The 27119-nt window shown below is 36.1% G+C and overlaps 1 protein-coding gene across 1 annotated transcript; it reads right to left on the reverse strand.

The window, feature by feature from the left end:
- Positions 1 to 689: 689 nt before the first annotated feature.
- Positions 690 to 26529, reverse strand: mpp1 (MAGUK p55 scaffold protein 1). Its single transcript, XM_007231695.4, has 13 exons — positions 26409 to 26529; positions 26025 to 26160; positions 7584 to 7712; positions 7401 to 7479; positions 6606 to 6691; positions 6246 to 6314; positions 4928 to 5124; positions 4659 to 4765; positions 4477 to 4557; positions 3236 to 3316; positions 2844 to 3046; positions 2352 to 2426; positions 690 to 1443 (listed from the first exon to the last, which is right to left on the reverse strand). Exons 2-13 carry the CDS (start codon positions 26145 to 26147, stop codon positions 1267 to 1269), a joined length of 1407 nt encoding a protein of 468 aa, XP_007231757.3. The 5' UTR covers positions 26148 to 26160; positions 26409 to 26529; the 3' UTR covers positions 690 to 1266.
- Between the last annotated feature and the right edge of the window lie 590 nt (positions 26530 to 27119).

The raw sequence follows: 27119 nt of genomic DNA on the forward strand, positions 1-27119 counted from the left end.
CATTTGATAACAGTTTGATTTGCTGGCTTTAAAGGACTCCAAATCCTGACCTATATACAACCAAATACGCAAGTTTTCTACATTAACCCCCCGATTTAAATCAATTCTTACAGTGTTATCATTTGAAACACAATACATAATATTAGTGTTCCTCAAGATGTCAGTGGTGCCATTTAATCCAAAGTTAGTCTAAATTTGCTCTATATTTAACCAATAGGTATTTGTTCATAACTTTGCCATCATGTCTCTACAGTAATATTATTTGAAATGTAATATACTATGGAAAGTGTTTTTCAAGACTGATTTAGTGATTTTATTTGATAGCTTCTTTAAAAAGACTTTAAATTGTGATATATACATAACACAACGTTTAAAAATATATTAAATTTAACCTAAAACAGATTGATTTTCTTTTTATTAAGAAAAAGGTCTGCGTATCCAAAATATTACATTGTTCTGCAAATAATGTGGTCTTGCTGGTGTATATTTGTTGATTAGACCTGATGAAAATATGTTTATTGAGCTGAAAAACTCAATGCTTTTCTATTTTCAGTCTTTACAGGAGATCCGTGAGCAGCTTCTCCCCCAGCTCCACTGTGCATGCGGCTACCGTAATACATGAAATAATAATGAAAACCCCTTGAATATATTGTGTTGTATTGTGTAGATACTGCAATCAAGTGCCAGGATTACCATTGGTGGGAGATGTTTATTCAGTTCACTCCAAAAGTGCCATACTTTTATGAGCTACATCATAAAACACTGAGAAAGTTCAACTCACATGATTCAGTTCACATGATTTCCCTGTTTTAATACAGCACATACAGACAGTAGGAGCAGCACTTCCTGTTACATACAGTATAAAACCAAAAGCCAAGGTCAACTAAAAAGACCAGACCTTTTCATTCCCGAGCGGTGTTTCACAGTAGTGGTCCTTTTTTGCATCACATACTTAACCAACACATTCTGCCTGATATCTGCTGGCACTTGTCGATAGTGCACTGCTCTTAATAAACTGTGTCGTAAATAAAGGGTTAAAATCTATACTCATTCACATCTGATAAAAGAAAATATCTAACTTATTGCTTTTAAAAAACAAACATCCTTGCAAACACTTGGGTTCATCCAGTGCGAGCAGCCTGGAGATGCTGAGACAGCCGCTCAGACTCAGCTTTAGTCTTGTGATTTGGTATTGCACCTGCTTTAATACGGCAAGGTTTTTTTTTTTTCTTTAGGGGAGGGATTTGGTGAAGTAGGGTGGGGATGTCAGTAGACCCAGGACACAGGGACCCATTGTGGGCTAGAGGATGCTCTCTCTAAGGCTTCCTCCACGCCCTTCACACTCTCGTCCACGTCGTTGTTCACCAGTGTCAAGTCGAAGAAGTGGCGATATGTGCTGTGGATGGCCTCCGATTCCTTCTGGATTGCTTGCAGGGCCTCGGACTGTGGATAGTGGGAAACAAACATCATATAATAGTAATACACTTTATTTATCTACAGCTCTGAAAAAATAAGAGATCACTCAAAAATGATGAGTTACTTTGATTTGACCAAATTGAAAACCTCTGGAATATAATCAAGAGGAAGATGGATGATCACAAGCCATCAAACTAAGCTGAACTGCTTGAATTTTTACACCAGGAGTGGCATTAATTTATCCAAAAGCAGTGTGCAAGACTGGTGGAGGAGAACATGCCAAGATGCATGAAAACTGTTATTAAAAACAGGGTTATTCCACCAAATATTGATTTCTGAACTCTTAAAACTTTATGAATATGAACTTGTTTTCTTGGCATAGTTTGAGGTTTATATTTTTGCATCTTTTTTGTTATTTCAGCCATTTCTCATTTTCTGTAAATAAATGCTCTAAACGACAATATTTTTATTTGGAATTTGGGAGAAATGTTGTCTGTTGTTTATAGAATAAAACAATAATGTTAATTTTACTCAAACATATACCTATAAATAGCAAAATCAGAAAAACTGATTCAGAAACTGAAGTGGTCTCCAATTTGTCTAGAGCTGTAGATCATTTTATACAATTAAAATTGTTGTAAAAAGTGGTGTACATAAACAGATAAAAAAAAAACAACAACTGAGAAAAAACTCAAAAAAGTAAACCTAATTAAAAGCTAATGTAAAAACTTTTTTTTTTACAGAGAGGGCATGACGAATATGTATATGTATATTTATCAGTTACATCATTCTATCAGTCTTAAAACAAATAATTATAATAATATCAATAATAGCAATTATTTTTCACAAAATATATTGTTCAAAAGAAAAGTAATTATCGTGACAGACATATCACTAATTTACACAAATAAATATAATAGAAAATAAGGACTGACCTGGTTCCCAGTGTTGGTTGGACCTATGAACACAACTAGTGGAGCAAAATCTGCTGTCCTGAGGAGTTTTAGAGTCTGAAAGAAAAGTAGACAGACGGTAGTAAAATGAAGAAAATGTAATTTTGTCATAAGAAGCATTAAAAATGGAAACAAAAAGTTAATTTGCAAAAACAGATAATGGTATGTTTATAGAATAGCATCTGTCTTTGCAAATTAACTTTTTATTTCCAATGTGATAAAAAAAAACAATACTAACTTTTGAATATATATTCATTCTATATATTCTGAAAATGGGAGGGACATTTAGAATACATATAGCTGCCTTTTTCTGCATTTTTGTGGGGTGTTTTGCAGGTAAGCTTATAACAGTTTAATAACAGTAACTGATCAGGCTAAAGAAAACAATTCTGTGTAAGAAAAAATGCATAATACAGCAAATAACATCATATTTAATTCAAACTTAATCTTTAATAGTGTCGAGCATTGGCTTACCTGAGGTTCTACATCTAGAAGTGCGATCTTGCCCTGCTCGTGTATCTTCAGGATGGTCTCGATCTTGGTGCCGAACATGTTGCCCTGGAAACTGCCATACTCCAAGAACTCATTCCCCACGATGCATTTGGTCATCTCATCATTGGAGACGAAGTAATATTCCTGACCGCTCTCTTCATCTTTCTTGGGAGGTCTGGTAGTGTCTGTTTGGATTCATGGGGATGTTTTATTAGATAGGCTGGATATTTATTAATGCTAATAATGTGGAATCACTAAAAATAACAGATTAAACCAGTGAAACATTAATTATAAGTTTAAAATGTTCTCTATTTAATGCTGTGCAGATAAAATAAATAACTGGATAAACAGTGAAAGTAAGTCTCTCTACTTACGGGGTGCTGGGTAGGCAAACTTTTCAGGGTATTTGGTTAGCAGCGAACTTTTTATATGACTCCTTCCAACACCTGGTGCACCTACACAAAAAACAACATATAAAGACAAAAAGTGTACTTAATAATCAAATAACTGTAGAAAATCTAATAATATCTGATCAGCACATTCACACGCACTTGGTTGAGATGAACAGAATTCTGGGTTCACATAAGTCTGGCAATAATACAATATGTCTTATTTTGCATTCAGACAATAATCAACATGTTTCTTAAGCTTCAAACATCCTGGTACAGCGTTTTTATAACATGGCAAAATGGAGCTTGAATTTTTTTAATGCATTTAAAATAATAAGCATTCTAACAGCTCAGTCACTATATATGTGGCAAAAACAAATCCCAGAATACTTAAGTAAAATCCAGTTCTCTTTATCAGATTTCTAATCATTAATCTGATCTAAGAAACCAAAAAGAGTACACTTTTTATGTTACATTTTAATAATCAGATGACCGCAGAAATCCAACTATCTTTACTCTTACATTAACAGGGACCAAATTTGGTCTGATCACAAATATTGTTAAATAGGTATGAGGTAAAAAAGCATCATATGCCTTTAAGGCATATTTTCATGAACGTACGATTTTTAAAACATCAGTGCAGACATGGACAATTAACCCAAAAACCAACTAAAACTATGACTAAAACTATTACTAAAACGGATTATAGTAGGTCTAAAATGAATCTGATAAAAATGTTAATTTTTAATAATAAAATGTGTGTCAGATACTCAGAGCTACGTTGTGTAGGGTTAAATTACTGAACTTACTAGCTGAAGTACTTTTTAGCTCAAAAGAGATTTTCTTCATCGATAAACTGAAACACAACGATATGTAGACCAAATTTCCATGAATTTTCCAAAATTTATCCAGGCCTGAAAACTGCTATTTTTAAATTCTATGAGTTTATTCTAGGTTTTTCATGACTGTACAAACCCTGTAAGCTTCATATTATTATTGCTATGCATAATAGTAAATTATTGTGATTGTATGTGTGTGTATGTTAAAAATTTGGGTGAGTTAAATCTTCTAGTGAGCTGAAGATTCTTTTGTAATTGGTTTTAAGGATCTTGCTTCTATTGATAGTCGTAGTTTGATAGTACCACTGGCTTTTAATGTACACAGAACCAACATATTAAGACTTTATAATGCATAACTACAGATACATAACAATTTAAGCTTCTTACCGATGAGTACCAGTGTTTTTCTGTTGAATGCAGGGAGCTGCACGACTTCTTCGTAAGAAATGACATCAAGCTGATCAAAGACTGAGAAACAAATATTATTATTATTATCATTTTTCAGTCAAGTGTAACAATAAAAGTTGACAATCCATAAGAAAAAAATAATAATTGGAGGGGTTACTTACTGGAGCTGTGCTTGGCCAAGTACTTGTCTTTGCATTTCTTCTTTTTGCCAAAAGGACTGCATGACTGACTGGCTTCACCTGTCTTTTTGCTTTTACTGGCTGCACGCCTGCCAAAAGATACAAGCGTTATATATGATAAGTACAGAAAAATAGGTAATTTGACAAAAATTAAGGACAAGCTGATTAAAGAACACTCTACATTATATCATCTAATTTTATGAACATGTGGACTAAAGTCAATAAATAGTAAATTATCTATTAAAACGCACCATTCCTGAAGTTCTGGGGAAGGCAGAAGACCTGCAAAGTCTTTGGCTGAACTGTCCACCCTGCCCTGCCACCAGTTTGGGTCGCCTTTATTGATGATCTGAATGATGTCACCCGTTTGGAATTTAAGGCCTGCCTCTTTGCATGGGATGAGGTCATCCTTGGCGGGGTCGTAGTCGAACTGAGCCCTCATGTATGTCTGCAGGGAGAAAAACTTTCTAATTTCTAACGTAACTGCCATGATTAGTGCCTACTTCACACGAAATGCTTTAATGTATAGAGCGGGGGTTCCCAAACATTTAGCCTTGTGGCCAGAAAGACAAAACAATGTATAGATAAATAAGGTGGTGGGATATGAATTTAGTTTTTTGGAATGTTTTTTGAACTCGGTTCCGATACATCAGCTTACAGACGCCTTGTGCTAATTGACATCACCCTAGGAGAGATAAGGGGAAAGAGCGCCATCTACCCACCCAGTGAGAGCAAGGCCAATTGTACTCTCTCAGGGCTCTGGCAGCTGATGGCAAGCTGCATGATCAGGATTCGAACTTGCGATCTCCCAAGTTCAAATAATAGTGGCAGTGCTTTATTTCTAAACATTGTATTTATTTTTTGTGTAGCCAAAAAACTGAAACGGAACCTTTAGAACCAAAAAGAGACTTTTTAGTACAGAAAAGAAAAGGAGATTTAGTTGAGGCTGATAGATCTCTACAGGATGAGTCAGGTCTCTAGTTAGCCTACAGGTGGTACGCTAACACCAGAGCAAAAAGAGCACAGTCCACCAAGTGTGAGCTATGCTGTTCCCTACAACTGGTTTTGGGTTCATACGATGTAGACACAATATGAACAGCTTATATGTGCATGTTATGCTGATAAATGAGAAGACTGCCATCACGTATCACACTGTAGAACACAACGCCTCTTTTACACCAATATTTATAATGCTCAAAGAGTTTAATGCTCTCATTATCCTCCTTAACAAAGCATCAGAGCGTCGTGCCACAATGTGACCAGCAGATGACAGTAGAAACACAGCATGTTTCCAGTTCATTTATTTTAATGAGGAAATGTGATTATCTATGGTTAGCCACTACTGGAGTCTAATGATTGGATAGTCACCTGAGCCAGAGGATTAGAGGATTCCCCTAACAAAGAACAAACCAATGTGTAACACACAAATTACTTGCGCTGAAACAGATATACATATAAAAATACATGGATAAGATCCAACACTGTTGGCAAACAACGAAGATAATTTTGTACTAAAGAGCAAAACATAGGTTTGTTCATAGACTTATATAGACATACAATTTTGCTTACCTCACAAACCATTAAGCGATTTCGCTGGTTGGGGATGACTTTCAATGTGACAATGCCATTTGTGTCTTTCTGCAAAAACAACAGCCAAACATAAGCCCCAAATATACTGCTATACCACAAAAAAACATGCATATTTTAAGGCTCTTTCACACTGAGTATGAATCCCTCCCCTCTTTAAAACAATTTAAAGAGGGGAAATTCTACATCGAATACAAAGCGTTTTTTTGCCTTCAATCATCTATGATTGGTCAGTCTGATTTTAATGCATACAAGACCACACAGTATATATATATATATCTATCTGTCTGTCTGTCTAAAAGAAGGTCTTTCACTATTGGAAGATGTAGAAGAAATACTTGCCAGAATCTTCTGCAGCTGGTCCACACTCTGATTAGCAACACTTTTACCATTAATCTCTGCAATTTCATCCCCTTCATGTAAGGAGCCTAAAAAAAACCCCACAAAAAAGCCTCTGTTAGTGGCAGAGATAAAGCCAAACTCACATTTACATTAAACATCCATCAACTGCAACAATCTGTTTTTACACAACAGTTAATTCAACACAATCTCATCAAAAATATTTAGTATTCATCCTTTATTTATTGTAACTACTGGGTCAAACTGACTGGAACAATATGTGTGTAATGTAAACATATCATATTATCACATTCAGTTAGTCATTGGTTAAGGTTACAGTTTAAGACGGGTCAATTTTACCCAAGCGTTAACAGTGTATCTATACTTTGGGTATTTCTTATGCTAATTAACATGTAGATGGAACTTTGTATTAATTGAGTATTTAAAACTGTGAAAAAGGCTTCTTTACTCTTTTTTGTTAGTTTTTTCTGCTTGCAAATTTCTTAAGTTGTGTTTTTCATGATATCTCTGATAATCTATGATGACCAAATCACTGGTCTATTATCAAAAGTATATCTAGATAAGTAAGATATGTCAAACTCACTAATGTCCATATGATTAAATTTTTTAAATTTTTCTTTTTTTTTTGTTTTCACACAGGGGAAAATCAAAGTGCACCAAAATGAAAAATGTGTGAGAAATTCTTTCTGTTTACTTATGGAGCAATTAAATAAAGACAGGAAGATGATCCTGTGTCCTGAATGGCTCTTATATAAATCTAGTTGGAGCACTTCTAACCTTGTCTGTGGATCATTCCTCCGTGTAATATTCTTGCCACCGTACATTTCTGCTTTTCATTCAGTTTCAGAGTGACACCCTGATGAGGAACAGAAAACAAGAAGATTAAAGACCAACGTATGAAAATTAAGTTACATGTTGCTGCTGGAAAATTACAGTTTAAGCCTCAGTTTAACACAGTACCATTGGTTCTGATGGGTTCTTCTCGAAGGCCACTTCACGCATCTTGATCACTTCTTTACCGTTCATGTGTCCAGCACTGCCGTTGGTGTATACCTCCTGATCCTTCCCTTCAAATGTCTGCATAGCCGCCTGAAACACACACAGACAATCAGGAATGGCTTAGTGCCAGAAAACACATGACTATAGATTTCTGTGTGGGCTTTGTATAGATAAACACTAGCTGTGAGATAACAATGCAAAATGGATGTAGAGGAAATCGTTGTTGGGTGTTTATTTTCCGTCAAGACCTATTACCACCTCAAGGCTGTGAAAATACAGTTTTGGAAAAAAATATGAGACCACTTAAAATGATGAGTTTCTTTGATTTTACCGAAAACCTCTGGAATATAATCAAGAGGAAGATGGATGATCACAAGCAATCAAACCAAGCTGAACTGTTATCCAAAAGCAGTGTGTAAAACTGCTGGAGGAGAACATGCCAAGATGCATGAAAACTGTGATTAAAAAACAGGGTTATTCTAACAAATATTGATTTATGAACTTATAACTCTTAAACGCATTATTTGAGGTCTGGAAATTTTGCTATGTTTTGTTATTTCATTCATTTCTCATTTTCTGCAAATAAATGCTCTAAATGATTTTTTTTTTATATTTAGAATTTGGAAGAAAAATTGATGTCCAGAGTTTATAGAATGAAACAACTATGCTCATTTTACTTTAACATATACCTATTAATAGCAAAATTAGAGAAAATGATTCAGAAACTGAAGTGGTCTCTTAATTTTTTCCAAAGCTGTATTTGAGCATACAGATATTTGAGCTTCATTTGAACAGTATTAAGAGTTGTAGCTTAAGTACTGTATAAATTAGTTACTTAACACTGTTGGACTGAAAATAGCCCAACAACAGCATCCTGTGAGCTCTGATAAAGAACTAGAGAATGATCAACAAAAACTGCTCAGCAACAAATGAGTGGACAGTGTTTAAAAACTCTAGCAGCACTGCTGTCTATGATTTAGTGGTACACACACACACAGCAGGTCAGTGTCACTGCAGTGCTGATAATGACCTATAGTAAAGTATGCAGAGAAACAAAGTCTACAGTCTGATATTATAGGACAATAAACTGCTTCTATACGTTTAGAGAAGCTGAAAAAATGGACACTGGGTGTAGAATCAAGGAGGTTGCCTTAATGTTATGCTTGATCAGTGTAAATGCAGTGCGATGCTACAACACCACATCTGCCGTCCAAAGCTTTCAGCTCAGGCTCTCAGCAGATAGCTAGTTGTGACATTTGCTCTGGGTTAAAGATTAAACCTCCACATTTTCAACACCTCATTAGATCAAAAAACACATGATACAACTACCGTGGTTGCCATAGTTATGTCCAGCTTAGTGGGACGATATGGCAGCGTCTTGGAAATGGAAGGCGCCGGTTACCGTAGGTCGCATCATTTATCGCTTCGATCGGTGGGAATACATTGAAAGCTTAGAGCAATAAATGGATTTCAGAGAATAATCTGACAATGCCATTTATCAAGCTAGAGCTTGTTTTCTCAGCTCAAGAAGATCAATGGGATTTTCAGCCAAGATGTGTGTTACTGATGATAAAAGCCCTCAGGGCACTGCCCTTAGTGGCACACACATTTTTTACTAACCGGCCTCCTTATTTCTTATCCACACTGTCGTTATCCAAGTATTCTTTATGCTAGGAAAATGCAGCTAATCTTTAAAGATGCCCAAATCTGTACCTTGAAGAACCACAGCAGGGCATATTTTAGATAGTGTCAATATTTTATTGCTAATATATTGAGAGGCTATGAAACAGAACGGCAGCTGGTCATCTTCAGTTATCAGCGGCAAGTCCAGAAGACCTGGTGTCATGGTGTTGGGTCCCTTTTTTGTCAATGCCAGATCCCCTCTGGTCTTCATTACATGCACCTCAACAGTCCAATGTCACTTTAATGAAGTCCTGCAACCAGCAGCCCAAAATTGCCCCGCTCTGGTGCACTATTCCAACAGGACAATGCTCTTCCACATATTGCTGCCATCTGGAGAGCTTGCCTTGGAGACCCTGATGCTACATGCAGTATGCCATGGCCTGATGCATCGCCAGATCTAAACCAGACTGAAAATGTATGCGATGCTATTGGACAAGCTATCAACACTCCATCATGAGTAAATTCAAGCTTAATGGGATGATATAAAGTAGAGGGGAGAGCTCCACAGGGCACTGAGAAACTTCTACACTTTAAGAAGATACTGTTATACATACTACAGTGCACAACTCAGCTCTACAGCCTAGTGAGTGTAGTGTAACTTAATTTGTAGTGCACATGTAGCGCAAAACTGCTAATCTGATGAGTGGTGAGTGTTCCTGTGTGCATCGGCATACTAAAAGCTAAAGGTCACACTTTTCTTATGACTATAATTGCTTGACTTGGACTCTGGACTGGACCGTACTGCTGTGCTGACACAAAGACGGAAACTTTGTGAAAGAAATTATGCAAGATATACTTGGAAAGCAATAAGGCACTTATAGGGCAGAGACATTTATGATCATACATTTTGAGTAATCCTTGATTTGTCAAGGCTGGCACTAGCTGTTGATGGGTGGATTGTTTTTTTCCCTTAAGGTTACAATATCAAAAACATGAACCAGACAGAAATCGTAAAAGTTTCCATAAAAGAAACATACATTTTCTAGTATTATTTATACATATTTAAAAGAACACCAATATCAGTATTGACTACATTCTTAATGCAATGTACACACAAGCTTACATACACTGGTCTTAATTTATTTTGGGTTTAAAATGTTGGAAAGGAATTTACAGGCCTATGTTTAATTCTATAATACACAGAATAATTTGATACAGATTGTAATGTTTGCAAAGCCTTAGTCATGTGATGTGACTAGGCTCCTCCACTCACTGGAGGAGCATTCACTAAACCCAGCTGCAGCTCCTTTAGAGGACTGATGAGCACCTGATAAGCAGACTTTTTGTAAAGTCTATGTATATGTGTGAGTATTTATGTTGTTAGCTTTTGGTAAATAATATTCCCCTTAAATAAAGACTGCAGATCCAGGGGACATGGACATAGGGAGTTGTGGTAATTTGAGAGGCTGGTGCTGTTTTTCTGCCCACTGCACACGATCACTTAGGTTTGCTGACAGTGGAGTGGGTGCCTTTGTGTCTATGTTACCTTCTGGCTTTCCCTTTAGTTAGGCTGTTTTTTTTGTCTTTAGCCACACTCTGATAATGTTGCATATTGACTGTGCTCTATAAATCCAGTCAAGACTAATTCTCTTTTTCTGCCTTCCTTTACGTTATTGACTGCCCACCTGTCTGGCCTGACACTGATGGATGTTCGACCCTCAGGCTCCCCAGTCACCTGTACGGCCAGGCTGATGGAAGTCTCTGGAAGTCAGGCTTCCCCTTCACCCACCACAGATCAGCTGCCAATTTGATTTGTCTACATTGTATCTCTCTGCCTGTTTCCTGACCTCTGGCTGTCCTGATTGAGATTGGAACATTAGAGAACCCACAAATAGAAGTCTTATGCAGCCTACCTCAACCCCTTCTTTACACAGATAAATTAAACATTAAAAAAAAAAGTTTGCTAAGAAAAAGACCCATAAGACACTATAATTTATCACTAATAATCAATCACCAGTAAGATCAATTTAGTGGGGGCTTATGTGGTGTCCAAGCTAAACTAATACAGGGTTCTTACACCATACTAAAAGTCAAAAATAATGCTTTTTAAGACCTTTTTAAGACTTCAATAAATATAATTTAAGACCCATAAATGTAGTCATAATTATTTTAGTTCTCTCCCTGGTAACATTAGCTAAAGTTAGTATGTTAGTTAGCTTGCTGCTAACATTAGTATGTTAGCTAACTCGCTGCTAATGTAAGATAGTTTTTCGCTAACCTTAGTTCTATCCCTGGTAAGGTTAGCTGGCTCGTTTAAGATAGCTAAAGTTAGTATGTTAGCTAGCTAACCACTAAAGTTATTTTGTTAGCTAACTCGCTACTAATCTTAGCTAGCTCTTCGTTAATTTTAGTTGTCTCCCCAGATTAGATGCTTATACCTACAGCAAATTTACTGTAAATTTAAGACAATTTCATACCTTAATTACCTAGATTTTAATTTAAGATATATATATATTTTTTTTTTTCAAGGACCCGCAGGAACCCTGTAATAAAGACATTTTAAAAATCCTCAGGGTTGTACTGATTTAACTTAGTAATTTTGTTTTTATTGAGATTTTTCAATACGTACTGAAATTGTTACCTCATATATTAAGAAGTACTTAATCATAACTTAATTAATCACTTTTCTCTTGACAGTTGATAAGAGGATTTTTTTTTTCTCTTGCTGAATTTCAGAGCCAGCTCACAGTTTTTTTTTTTCAACTCAAATACCGCCTACTTTTGATCACAGAGCACATTCCTCACTGTTTATAACCTCCAGTCTGGCAGTTCATTTCACTCTTATCAGGGTTTACCCAGAGAACTCTGTGAACTTCAAAATAACTCAATAAGAATGTTCCCTTATCGCACCAGTGAAGCACGACAAGCTCAGTCACAGGGCTCTGAGTGGAAGGCAGAGTGCGCCCTACACTTGTTACAGTGATTATTCACAAAAACAACAATGGAATCCTAAAAAAGATGAGAAAGCTCCTTTCTTATCACAAGTGAATTTGCATTTGTGAAAACATAAAACAGACACGCCTCAAAAAACACACATTATATATTGTTTTTACCTTATAATAACAGCTTCAACATCACTGTGAGGCTCAAGTGATGTTTGATAGGGAGGATAGCTATTTTGTAACTTTGATGAGATGGGAAATTCCAGTATTATTTTACTGAATTGCATTAATACACATTCATTTTTCACTCTCAGTAAACGATTCTTTAGCTTGTCAATAAATGCATGTGTAAATCGTGTCCTTAAAGAATAACACTTCCCAACAAGGGGAAGCCCAGGAGCAAGAACAGCAGATTCTTGAATAATGCTGTTTTAAAATATTTAATGTTTACTCTATGTACACTTCCACAATTAACCCAAATGTGATTCCTCAGCCAAAGCAGGTTAAAATGCCAGGGCTTAGTTGATTTTAATTTTGAATTTAATATGGCATGTGTAGCATGTGAGACACCAGGAAGATGCAGTTTTTTTTTTTTTTTCAAAAAAGCATGCTTTAGAAAAATGCTGAGGACAGAGAACTAGCTGCTGACCCTTCCTTTTTGCTGCAAACAAGAATGCGCATTGGCACGCACAGTGACTCAGGATACAAAGGACTTCCTGCCAGTGCATAAATACTGGATGCTCGTAAAATGGAGATTCCATGATGATACTGAAGTCTGTCTATGTATCTGAAGCTTGCAAAGTTTTTCATTTTGGGTGCTTAAAAGTTGTATGTCACTGTTCTAATGCAGTCATTCTTTAATGAGATTTAGTTTTGCTTTAATGTCTAAAAGTGAAATATGTATACATATAATGGTGTTACATATTTCAATGTAGTTAAAATAACATAGCGTTTAGGCTAAATGCATGACCCAAATCTGGATCAGAACTAACTAGCGCCGTGTTTGTCCAATATGGATCCAACCAAAACCCAACATTTTAGAGTTCATTTATTTCTTCTTTCTCTTCTTATTTCTTTCAATTAATCTCATTTTTTTTACTCAGACTTTAGCCTTTTTATTATAATGTAAAAAAGGTAAAAATATTATATCACAATATTTAAAGACATTTTCATGATATATAATATGCATCACAAAATGTATAAGTAGCAGCATATTTGTAAAATCTGCTAAAATCTGTAAAAAAAACAGGGTTATTCAACCAAATATTGATTTCTGAACTCTTAAAACTTTATAAATATTTTCTTTGCATTATTTGAGGCCTGAAAGCTCTGCATCTTTTTTATTTTAGCCATTTCTCTTTTTTTAGACTTTTTCTATTTGGAATTTTTGAAGAAATGTTGTCTGTAGTTTATAGTATAAAGCAACAATGTTAATTAAACTCAAACATAAACCTATAAATAGGTATATATATATCAGAAAAAATATAGACTTTAGAAACAAATATCTAAAACTATATATATCAGAAAAAATATATATTTCAGAAAAAAGATATAAAAATATATATTTCATAGAAACTGATAACAATATGATAAAATATTGTTATATGCCCATGTTTGCCCTAAAGACTGTCTATGTTGTTATGTAATAAATGAATCTTGCCTTTTCCCTGTAGTGCTTTGGTGTCTGTCCTGATCATATTTCAATATTTGTATTTCTACATATTATCTATGGTAATTCAAAATTCTATAGTGTAAAAGGTCTAGTACACTACACGAAACAAAGCATTAGTAAGATACTTCTTCTTAAGTTTTTTGATAAGTCGATTAATCTAACAGCTATTTCATAGATTTTTCTGCTCTGTTTTGTGTCAATGCAAAATTCGCCACAGCCCTGATCTCAGTTACAACAAACCACTGTCTGTTTACCCATTATCAGAAACATTAGCTGCTCTTCCTGAAGCTGAAATGCAGGAGATGTTCCATTGAATAGCATGACTTAAAAGCCACAGAATTTTCCCTTTTAAGCTGCATCAATAATGGCCTTCTTATCGGAAGGTTGTGTTGCGTTATCTTTTTCACAGAAGGCGCTGGATGGCTTTTGAGAGGGATTTTATCATTTTATAAATCACTCAGAGGGGCATAAATTGGGTAAATCAAAAGTTCCTGAGGGGTTTGTCTGGCGTCTGGATGACCTCATTCTGTGCAGTGTAGCAGAGATTTACTTTGTAGTAGCAGACCAACTGAGGGTCAGTGTAATTTGAATTAGCAACTCACAGCTAACAGACATTATAGATAGTCTGCTTTCTCTTTGTGGCTTGGATAGGGCTGAGCGATATGGCCAAACATTTAGATCACAATATATTTTTCTAATTTAACATAATTTAAATATAATATATATATATATATAATATAATATAATTTTAATTTAACATAATTCTGATAGAGATATAAATGATATAAATTATGTCACAATAAATAGTAATACTAAATGAATATTGTCCATCTCTAGGCTTGGAACTTGTGTGTTGGAAACACAAATCATTCAGGTGTAAAGAACAGTGTTCTTTGCTGGAGTAATTGCTGGATGGGGGTTGGATAAGATGTACAGCAACAGCAAGGGGAGTCTGGGGAATCGCATTAAGGAAATTTCATCATGTTAAGAGCTCTGCTGATGTAATGGATTCTCAGTAGATTGATGGGAAAAGAGATGCACAGACATGAAGGGAGACACAAAAGACCATGTCTGTTTTCCTATTAAATTATTGGATCAATATTGGCTAGTAAATGGGGGAGAAGATAGGTTGGAACATCCACTGCATGGACAGAACTGTTGCAACCCCTGTTTTTTCATTGTTTTTTCTGTAATCAAGGGTTTTAAAAAGGTTTATACCCTCATCCCACATCTGCCATTAGGCATGGTGCCAATAGGTACATTTTATTTGCTACAGAGAGTCCAATTCTATTTATAATTCTGTAAAGTAGCTGGATTGCATTCATTAGAAAGAGTGTTCACAATGGTCATATGGTCAATCTGAGCAGTTCAAGTTGATTACCGTATTTTATGTCCTATAAGATAAACTGCACTATAAGGTGCACGATCAATGATATTTACGCCTATTTTCTGGTCTATTTTCATACATAAGGCGCACCGGATTACAAGGCGCATTTTAAGCGACACTAGTAAGGAACAAGGGTGTCGCAGTGTTTCCCTTCTAATTCAGCAGGTCTTGACTAAGTAAACTAAAATGCAATTCTTTAAAAAGCGAGTGCTGGATGTAAATCTACACAGATTTCTTTCCTGAAAACTGTTTATTTGTGTGAGTAAAGCACTTACATTCATTTACAGTAAGCTTAGATTTCCAATATTTTTGAGCGGTTACTCTGAATGGCGAAAGAGCTAGTGCTGCGGTTAGCGGCTAATGCTAATACTGCTCCTGCCTCGGTGCTGGAGAAACTTCACTGAAACTCCTGTATAAGGCTGTACTTCAGCGGAGTGGATTTACTGCTCCTTACAACCTGACTAGTAAAATTCCTACATAAGATGCACTGTCAATTTTTGGGAAAAAATGATAAAATAATTATAAGTGCCTCTTATAGTGCGAAAAAATAAGTTTTTAAATGCTATGTTTCCTCTAATGTTAGGACTGTAAATCAGACCACTGCTGCATACTAGGTAGGAAGTGTGGGTGAGAGCTGTGTAAATTTCCCTCATATGTCACTTGAGTAGCACTACTGAGGTAAGTGTATGATTAGAATAGCACTACTGAGGGGATGAATTGTGCTTTGTTGGTGTGTCTGTTGGAATACTAAAAATGTTAGGTGATAATTAAATATTTGTAATTTGTAGTTTTGTAACTGCTTTTTTGTTTAATTCAGATCTCATTTTCCATTTATTTCTAATCCAGAACTAGCTGAGTCTGACTCAGAACGGGAAGCTCCGTTCAGACCTTGCGCAACCAACTAGCTGATTCAAGAAGAACAATGCCGTAAGAAGTGTCCCTCCATTAGAACTCCTCCAAATCGCTGACCCACGCTGTCTGAAAGTCACATGACTTTAGTAAACTACCCAAACAGCGACCCAAAGGTTAGTGACTATCGCTGTGCTAATCAAGATTCACAGGGAACAGCCTGGCTCAGCTAAAGCTAGATTACTCACCCACAGAGAGAGAGCGAGAGAGAGAAAGAGGAATATGCAAGCTAAGGTTCAGTCCCAATTAAATGTTATATCTGCAGAATTTGATGTTGCACAAGATCAAGGAGTTGGTCAAGAAGCTGCTTTGAACTGGTTTGTCCTCATGATTAGCTAGCTTCTCACCACCAGTAGCTAATGGTCGCTTTGCACAGCACATATATAATCACATTATTTTGAGATACAAACACGTTATTTTGAGACACAATCACATTATTTTGAAATAATATTGCATTATTTTAAGATACTACTGCAGTACTTTGAGATACTCATTCATAAGTTTGAGATACTATTGCATTAATTTAGATGCAACTGCATTTTTCTGAGATATATTTTAATATCTCATAATTTTAAGATACTACTTAAATATTTTAAGATACTATTTCATTATTTTAAAATAGTTTCATTCTTTAAAAATACTAAGTCATTTTAATATACTTTTATATTATTTTGAGATACAATTCTTCTTCTAAGATACTATGTCATTATGTCAATTTCTCATTATTTTGAGATGCTGTAAGCTTTTGGACTGAAATTAAATTAAATGTAATTACTTTAAGTTGTGGATATGGGGTTCTTTAGACATTATATATAAGAAGAAATGTTTAAATAACTATATAAGAAACATCAGATTTGGTCATATTATGTATCATTCATTCCTTTCAATTTGTGCAATATTTATGAACATTCACAGCTATTGGAAGCTTTTAGATTTGCTATGCATGTGATTAATCTTCCTGAACACATATGGATGCTTTTTTGACACTGACATTGACTGAATAAATAATGGTTTACAAAGAATCAGACTCCTTTAGTTGCCTTTTTCTTATTAAACTGAGACCGCTAATAATATTTTTCTGGCAGATATTACAGATCACCACTGATATGGAATATTTACCCAACAACTCAAAAAACATCTTTGGCAGTAAATTAGGAAGAGGCGATGTTTTGGGACAGGTTTTACAGCTCTAATTGTACGGATACTACAGTTACAAGTTTTTTAAGAGCCTTAATGAACTGTAGACTCTTTCCTGCCACAAAAGCCCTGACAGTACGTGTCTCCAGGTGCAAAACAACAACTATCTGTTGGAGCTCTGTAGCCTGAGGCTTCCTCTTCTCTTCACACTTCCTATATTTGACTCTTGCAGAGTCAGGCCCGTCACGTGACGGTCGACACCGAGAAAAACAACTTGTGCCTCGAACCCCTCGTCTCCCCTCACTGTGTTTCAGCTTAACCATAGTCTAGTCACTAGGAGCTGACTTTTGCTCTAGAGAGAGAGAGCATTAAGGGTGGTATTTTACATATGTGGCCTGTAGAGAAGCTTCACCAGTGACAAATATACAGCTAGATCACTATAGATGTAGGGTAAAGTACATGAGTAAAGAGCAAAACAAAAAAAGAGATGTTAACCAGAGAAAAACAATCTTCTGCAGCAAAATAATAAACATGATCAATTATTATTATACTCATGAAAAACCCTGGTTTTTCATCACAGTTTTCATGCATCTTGGCATGTCCTCCTCCACCAGTCTTACACACTGCTTTTGGATAACTTTATGCCACACCTGGTGCAAAAATTCAAGCAGTTTAGTTTGGTTTGATGGCTTGTGATCATCAATCTTCCATCTATCTTGATTATATTCCAGAGTTTTTTTCAATTTGGTAAAATCAATAAAACTCATAATTTTTAAGTGGTCTTTTAATTATTTTTCCAGAACTATATTTAGCAGTATAGTAATGTCAGTACTTTATAAACACTTATCAACTGCACATTTCAATGCAAAGTGTATACTTAGTCTTATGTAATTGGATGTAATAAACTTTCAATAAAAATAATATTACTTTTAAAAGTGATTGATAGCAGTGATAAAATGATCATAATTATAAATATTGTGGAAATGCCTATAACTAATCTAATATGATTTTGTTGCCTCAACACTTAAGGAATCTGTATGTTACGGTGTGTATAAAAAGAGTTTCAAAATTATTTTTTTTAAATACAAACTAAATGTTTAAAATATATTAGAGCAACAACACAGAACAAGTTAGACAATAATAACTGAGACGAGTCAGTCAACACTCCTATACTAGATCTCCAGCATGTGCCCTGGGGGCGAGAGGCATGCTGTGGGTGTACATAGAAAGCTCACGGGGGGAACGCAACTCCATCTGTGTGTGGTATTGTCTTTCATAGCACCAGTGCAGTGTGAGTATGTTGACAGTCTGATGGTCCCTGTGATCCTGTGAATCATGTGATCCAGTTGGTTGCTTACAAGCAGTTACAGAGTCAGACTCAGTAGTGGGTCAAATCAAGTGCATACTATAAACATAGTAGTAGCAGAATAAATCTGTAGGGTAAGGATTAATGTTTAGAGCTGTAAACCACAGGTCAGCCATCTCCTATTTCAGTATTGATGTGTTTTCATTTATACATTGACCCACATATGGTTACTTTCTGTCCATGTCATTTATAATACATTACATAGTGTACTAGAATAATAAGAGGAAGAAATCTTAATTGACGATTGCATGTTTTCGTAAAATAACCATGCACTCTGCTCATGCTATTATTCGATTCACAATTCACGATTCTGGATTCACAATTGGATTTTCTCACAATATTTGGAGAATAAGATGATTTTTTTTTCTACTTTTTATTTCTCAAGTGTATAAATCAACCTTGTATAAATGCTTCCTGTACTGTTCTAAGCGTAAACAAATCACTGTGCTCTTTTATTTGTCAATTAATCACTTTATTTAGGAAATATTAAGCAAAAGTATCTTTGTGTAAGTGGACAGTAACAAAGAAAAAATAATTAATTACTTTTTTTAATAAGATTCTTTTGTATATGTTTTTTGGTGACTTTTTATTTTAATTTAATTTTATTTTAATTATTTTAATTATATTTTGTCTTGTATTTTCTTTTTTATTCATTTTCTTTTAACATTGTTCTAACTTAAACTATTTTGTTAAATTACAAATATATTTTCTTACATGTTTTTAATTTGACTTATCTTTGTTTTTATCATGTTTGAATCATGCTTTATCCATGCTTTTTATTGTTACATGTTTTTGTAAATTGACTTCTCTTTGTATTTTCTAATTTGTAAAGCACTTTGAATGACCATTGTGTATGAAAGGTGCTATATAAATAAACTTGCCTTGCCTTGCCTTTAATTTGGCTGCATTTAAAATTGAAACGTCTTACTTTCACTCCACTACATTTTTGGAAATCTGTTGTTCCTTTTGGCTTGTGAGGGCTGGGTGGAGGACCTGCTCTCTCTCCTGGCCCACGAGAAGAGCCAAAACTTGTGCAACAACTACGGTGAGACACCGCACCCCTCACACAGCGAAAAAAAGGGCTTGTGTGATTGGCTTCAGTCAAAAATTACTGACCTATACAGTACTTTGCCCCTTTGCTTACGCCCACTGGTTCTTTGGACTGCACTAGCGGGATTGCGACCTCAAATCACTTCAAAAACAGAACATGGAATCAATTTTTTTCAATTTTGGCAATGCATTGTGCAACAAAGCTTTGTTACACCCCTGCTGAAGTGAGATTCTTCAAATTAAGACTCTGTACAAAATGTTATAATGTAACAGTCCTCGATCCACTGTTTCAAGAGTATACCGGAAATAGATCCTTAAAGGCATTTACACCCACAGTAGACAGTGCAGTGGGTGGTAATGATTATGACTTGCGAAATCTGGCTAGAATTGTCTGTCCGAACAGAAAAGTAAATAGTTTAATGCAGGAGTCATGGAAGACAATACACAATTTTGTCCCAATACTTTTGCTATTTAAGTATATACGTGAGACATTTCCTCCAGTTCATTACAGAGGACAGTATGTACAAGAAATCTAGTATTAATCAGTTTTCAAGGCCTTGACTACATCATAAACACTTTTACTGAAGATTATCCCTTGACACAGTCTTTTTTGACAAAGTCTACTTACCATAAGACAAAATATCTGTGTTCAAAGACCTATTCTGTCCCACTGTGCTTCATTTAAATAGAAAGGGTCACAGAAGGACTTGTTGTTTTGGCACAAACAAGAGAATAGGGAGACACGGTTTGTGTTACGCAACCAGCTTCAAGCTGTTTCCCAGACTTCCCTGCTTCCACTGCAGCGATGAGACATGGCACGGCAGGCAGACGCGACCGTATCTATTTATAGTGTGCCTGGACTCTTCAGCCTGACAGATGAAGCTCCTCTGATACATGACTAAGAATGGATTATCGCCAACAACAGCGACTATTCACTGGAGGCAAATGAGAAATTAACATATGTGCATCCATCAGCCATTGCTCTGAAAGTACTGACTAAATTCCATACATGTCAATAGGTCACCATAGGTTAATTACGTATATATATATGCATGTCCTGAATATGTTTATATGATTCTCAGACTTGATATAGTATGTCCCTAAACCTACAGTATATAACCCAGCTGGCCACCAACGTCAACAGACATTTTGTCAGATGACAAAAAAATTTCAGTCTAATACTGTTATGTGCCTGCAGGGAAAACATGCCGAGGCAGGAGTAGCATTAGCAGTAGATGCTAACCGCTATTTCCCCGTTCAAAGGTGAGTATTATCAGCCTGTAGCCTGCTGCTAACCTTGACTAGCACTGCTGGAGCAGGATTAGCATTAGCCGCTAACCACGCTAGCTCGTTTGTCGTTCAGAGGGGAGTATAGCAGACTGTAGCCTGTGCATTTACTGTGTTAAAACAAGCTATGTGGGATGAACTCCTAGCTAATATCACCCTAGGTTACCGGAACATTTAGGGTTCCTCAGTGTAGTGCTGTCAGATTGCATTAGCCGCTAATGCCAATGCTCCAGCCTTAGTGCTGGAGAATTTCGGGAATCTAAGCTTACTGTAAATAAACAGATGCGCTTCACTCAACCAAATTTTCAGGAGAGAAATCTGTGTATATTAACATACAGCACTCGTTTGACTTACAGTTTTGTTTACTTAGCTTAGCTTTACTTAACTTAGTTAGCTACTCCTTAACTTAGTGTCTCTTAAAACGCACCTTATAATCTGGTGCGCCTTATAGTGCGAAAAATACAGTATAAGTTGTAAGGTGTTATTATGTGAGAGATACTGAATACTTGCCAGTGGACTCAAGGCAAGAAGAGGTGAAAGCCTGATAGTGGATGCCAGATGTATGGGACATTCCATTGCCACAGGTGTACAGGGTTTTCATATTCCTCAATCAACAGTGCCGCATACGTATCATTTGAAATGAATCATAGAAGTAATTGCCCACCTCTACTGACCCTTTTGTGCTTTTGAAACATTAATAAAATGTGCTCTTTGATGGAACATCTAGATAAAAGTATACCCGGTCATAAATAGCTTCAAACGCCCGCTGGTAAGAAGAGACGAGATAAGGACAGAGAGTCAGGACAGAAGCAATTTCAGATAGTAATGGACTATGCCCAGCATTTTCGCACTGCAGCTAAAGTGTTCTGCTGCAGTCCAGAGCAAGTGTGTCCCTAGCGTGCATTTATTCCTTAAGTCAGCATCTTCTCACAGGTGTGGGATGCCACCGCACATTTTTATAGCCTCAATTAGTGCTGTAAAAAACATTTCGTCACTTTACGCTGCTAAGAATGTGAAAAAACTACATTTGATACTATTACAAGTAGGGGTGCCACGATTAATGATTATCTTTTTATTAAAAAAAAAAAAAACTTAAAATGATGTTATTATTACTCAAATACCTCTTTTACTACAGAAAATGAATCCTTTACCAGTAGGAACTTGACAGAAGTTGAAATAAAATGTGTTTTCTTTAATAAGTGTACATGACTTATATATGACTGGAAATTAAATGAAAATTGATAATGCAGGTGGCACAAAACTATGTTTAATTATATGTTTAAATCCTAAACTGACCCACTATCCAGTAAATCTATATTTTTAGTGACATTTTTGTGAATAACTGAAAGTCTCAAAATGAGCATTATATCTGTTACTTGCTAATATAATCAATAGCACAGCCAAGGGCTGGGTGATTTTTAATCGAACTAAAACACTCATATCTCGGTACGCGTGAAAGAAATGACACTATATTATTAGATATGATATGACGAAAATCTTAATAACACTACAATGCTAAAATATCAGTGTTTATTTAATCAAAACCAAAATACAGCATATTTAGTAAAAAATATAGTAAAAAATATATAACAGTCCAATGCAAAGACCAATGCTTCAATAACGGTGACTCCATACACACAGTGCAGGACTGTTGTCTTTAAAATTATATGAATGCTTTGTTGTGCTATTTCATTATCATTATATCAAGGGCATTTAATAGTCTAAAAATGACAATAATATCGTTTATCGAAATAATTTCTGAGACAATATATTGTCCACGAAATTGGGTTATCATGACAGGACCACATGCCCCATAATCTGATGATTTTGAAGAAAATATATACATATATTTTTTCTTTTTTTACATTGGCTTTATCCTTCCATTTATCATAATGGACCTCAAGGTACCAGTTCACGTGTCACATTTCTTGGACCCAGATGACTCATATGTGTAAAGTCAGATTTAATCCTTTTGTTTTGCGTGTTCCTACATACCACAAGTTTTACTGCAGGTCTTTGACCTGTTATGAACACGAAGCCTCCGCTGTTGACCGAGCAGATTAACTCAGCAGTAGCTTGTGCTTATGACCAAAGTCTTTACGAAACAATCTGTCCACAAAAGCCACTCTAATGCAAGTCAGTCTAATATGGTTGCTTCTTAAAGTCTCAACCTTCTCCTGAAGAGACAATAAAGCTCCAGTTGGCTTATAAAGACCCTCCTGATGACACAATAGAGGGCAGATTGGTCTTGTTCGTTAACCCTTCCCCCAGCTACACATTCACACCTAGAACGGTTTCGGATCCTTTCAAAGAACATTATCTCTAGACCCTTGTATACATTAACGACCCAATGGGTGGGTTTCAATCTGTCAGGCTAATCAGAGAAAAACTGCATTAGGCTCATAACAACGTCAACCAAAGAACAGCACTTGTAAGATTAACGATTAACAGAGCATGTGTTCCTTTTACGTAGATGTTCTCAGCTAGTGTGTCTCAGAAGATGGCTCTTTGTCTGTTTGATTACATCACAGTGTTTTTTGTGCTAATACATTAGTCAGTGATGAGCCTGCTTTTATAAACTGGGCTTCCAATAATGACTGGAGTTGAGTCATGTCACGTGTTACATGAGAACAGAGCAAAATAATCAATCAATTAATCAATACTCTGATGTATTTCTGTGATGAAAAAGACCAGAGATTTGTGTGTAAGAGAAGCAATTTTATAGGTTAAAAGTGTTGTTTATATATACACACAATACACCAGGAGAACCATTAAAACTCTATATAGCACCCTAGAGGATTCCACCATATTAACTAGTCAAAGAACCCCCTTTTAACACTATAAAAGACCCTTTTTGTTTTAAAACGAAGACAAAGTCAACCCTTTATGTTGGACGCAGATGGAATTTGACTTATGCCTTTAACCCCTCTGTGCAATGAATACACACACAGTGTGTTATTCACCATTGAGCAAACACACATGCTCAAGGGCCTTTCTCAGGGGCCCAACAGTGGCAGTGCAGCAAACCTGGGTCTTGATCCCCCAACTTGATCCACAGTAAAACTAGTTAACTAGTGCTCTAGTTAGTCTAAAAGAGACTCTAGTCTAAAAAGAGGTCTAAAAAGCTAATTTGTAAAGATGTATTAAACCTCTTTAATACCATTTATATTTGTGATAAATGGTACAATGGGATCTATGACAAATGCCACAGAAGAACCATGTTGTTATAAAATATGTGAGAAAAATATGTATGAAAAAAAAAACTTATAATAGTTTCAAGAATTTTACCAATTTAAAAGTACTTTACACAAACATGGTTTGTTATGGAATCCAATGTTTTTCTTTTTTTCTATGGAACCAAGCATTTCTAGGGTTGTTCTTTAAGAGGAGTCTTCTAAGGGCTAAGAAACATCCACTGAAATATTTATATAGAAACCAAAAGTGCTTCTCCTAAGAAACGGTGGGCAGTATGATGATATTTTAGAACTGCCAAGATGTAACCGACAATGTCAACTATGAAAATTGTCAACTCTATAAATAGTTAATTTGTGACACCAGTGCTCTACACAGAGTGTTAGGGAATAAAACACAATGGAAAAAAGAGTTCATAGGCTCATTCACATAGTTTACAATTACAACCTGGTCTGTCTCCAAAAGTGTCCACACACAACAGATTACATATTTACTCTCTAAAAACCCATATTCCACATTTAAACATCTTTTATGCATTTACAGGGAACTTAAGTCCCACTTTCAGATGTTTATTTCATTTTAAAGTGATGGGGGCATGGCAGAAATAACTGTTGACTAATCAACAACCAATCAGAAAAATAACCATCAGATTAGGTATCTACCAATTTAACAATTAGTTACAGCCCTACAATTATTTAGTGCACTGTGATAAATGAAGAACACTAATTCAAGAACACTAATTCAACTGTACATTTAATCACAGCGAGTGTAATAAGTCCTGTTTGATTAGATTAATTGCATATTTTGAACAAAAAACACTGACCTCAGTCTGTGAGTCTAAATATTGCGATAAATATCATGAAACCACGTATCATGAAAAATAAAAAAATAATATTAATTTAAAATTTAAATATCATTAATTTTTTTTTACCATTTTGACCAGCTCTATATGGTCTCATTTGAAGACCACTTAGCATTTATCTAGAGTCCTTGAAGAAACACTTCTTAAGGGGTTTAAAGAACCATTGTGAACTAAATATCTTATATTTTCATATATATATATATCATATATAAACCAAAATTGGTTCTTTTATGGCATCCCTTCAAAAACTCCAGAACAGCTTGAGCACTTTTGTTTTTTTGGAAAAAAAAAATTGAGACAACTTAAAAATGATGAGTTTCTTTGATTTGACCAAACTGAAAACCTCTGGAATATAATCAAGAGGAAGATGGGTGATCACGAGCCATCATACCGAGCTGAACTGCCTTTTTGCACCAGGATTGGCATAAAGTTATCCAAAAACAGTGTGTAAGACTGGTGGAGGAGAACATGCCAAGATGCATAAAAACTGTGATTAAAAAAGGGTTATTGCACCAAATATTGATTTCTGAACTCTATTGAGGTCTGAAAGCTCTGCATCTTTTTTTATAGTACATATATTTTTTATACTGTCTACAGTCAGTGCTAGATGGATTTTGGGGTCTACAGCAGTGCAGCTACTAGCAGCTCCAGCTGATCTGTGCTGTGAATTGGCTGAAGTTGAAGCAGCCTGAGGCTGGGGGTGATGTTGTTGATGTTGGTGATGATGATGATGATGCTGAACACAAACCGGGCTGCGCCGGTCTGAACCAGCACCACCACATCTGCCTACACCGCAGGCCAGCAAAGACCAAACGAATACAGTCACGATACACGAGGAGGAGACCTGAAAGCTACCGAGAGAAAGGGAAAAGAGGAAGAGGAAGGGATGAAGGGAAAGAGGGGAAAATGGAAGAGCACTGAGGACAGTACTGAACTGGGTTCAGTACAGGGCTCTCAGCTAGCTAGGTTACTCACCTTGTCAGCCTTGGGCTTGTTCTGCAGCAGCTGCTCCAGGTAGAGGTCCGAGAGAGCCGTGCGGACGCTGCTCACCCGCTCCAGAGTGACGGCAGGCTCGTTCTTACTGCACTTTAACGTCATATCTACAGAGTCGCTGCAAAAAAAGGTTGGTGGGGGATAGAGGTTAAAAAATAACCTCTGGTCAGATGGGGAGATAGAGAGAGAGAGAGAGAGGGGAGTCTTGAGGGCGGAAAAAAGAGCGATAAGGAAGCTGGAGATAAAGTGTGAGATAAAAGTTCAGCTCCTGCTCGAAGTCCGAAGTTCAGGGCGATGGAGCTCCTGCTGCTTCTACTGCTGTTACTGCTGTGGAGAACCAGCTGACAAAAGCGCATAAACACTTACGTATGGAGGCTCTGGAGGAGGAGAAACCTGGGGGTGGGTTCGCTGCAGCTTCCATCAGAGCGGAGCAGTTACGTGGATATGATGACGGAGCGGAGGGAGGAGGGGGCTAATGCTAAAGCTGAGACTGAGCGAATGTGTGTGTGTGTGTGTGTGTGTGTGTGTGTGAGCGAGTGTGTGTAAGAGTGTGTGTGTAGTGGTAGAGTGGTGGAAATGTCAACAGCCTCTGAGAGAGCTGTCCAAGTCTTAACCTTAAACAACATTAACCAGTTCTGCAATGAGCCTGTACAGAACTAACGCGAGCGCTGTGGAAATGTCAACATTAACGGGTTCAAATATGGCGGCCAAAACAAACAGTGCAGTGCTGTCAAAACAAATATACGAATATCTGCAAGATTACTGTAAAAAATATAGCGTTAGCTAGCATGGCATTTGCCATTGTAAGGGTAGGCAAAAAGTCCACAACGACGTGTTGTATTTTTATCACCTTCCTTTAATAATCCTAAAATATGGGTACGTTACTTGCTACAAGCGGGATTTAGAGGGTCTAACCAGCTACCAGGCTCAGAAGTTTGGGCTTATAGTGGTTTGATATATTTTTTCAGCAGAGAGTAAGTTTTTTTCAATACTGCTTATTTTTTGCCACCAAATAAATATTTTTATATATTTTTATGTATCAAACATTTTGTCCAAATGTCACAAACTTCAAAATAA

The sequence above is a fragment of the Astyanax mexicanus genome, chromosome 17 (assembly GCF_023375975.1).
Source record: "Astyanax mexicanus isolate ESR-SI-001 chromosome 17, AstMex3_surface, whole genome shotgun sequence".
NCBI lineage: Eukaryota > Metazoa > Chordata > Actinopteri > Characiformes > Acestrorhamphidae > Astyanax > Astyanax mexicanus.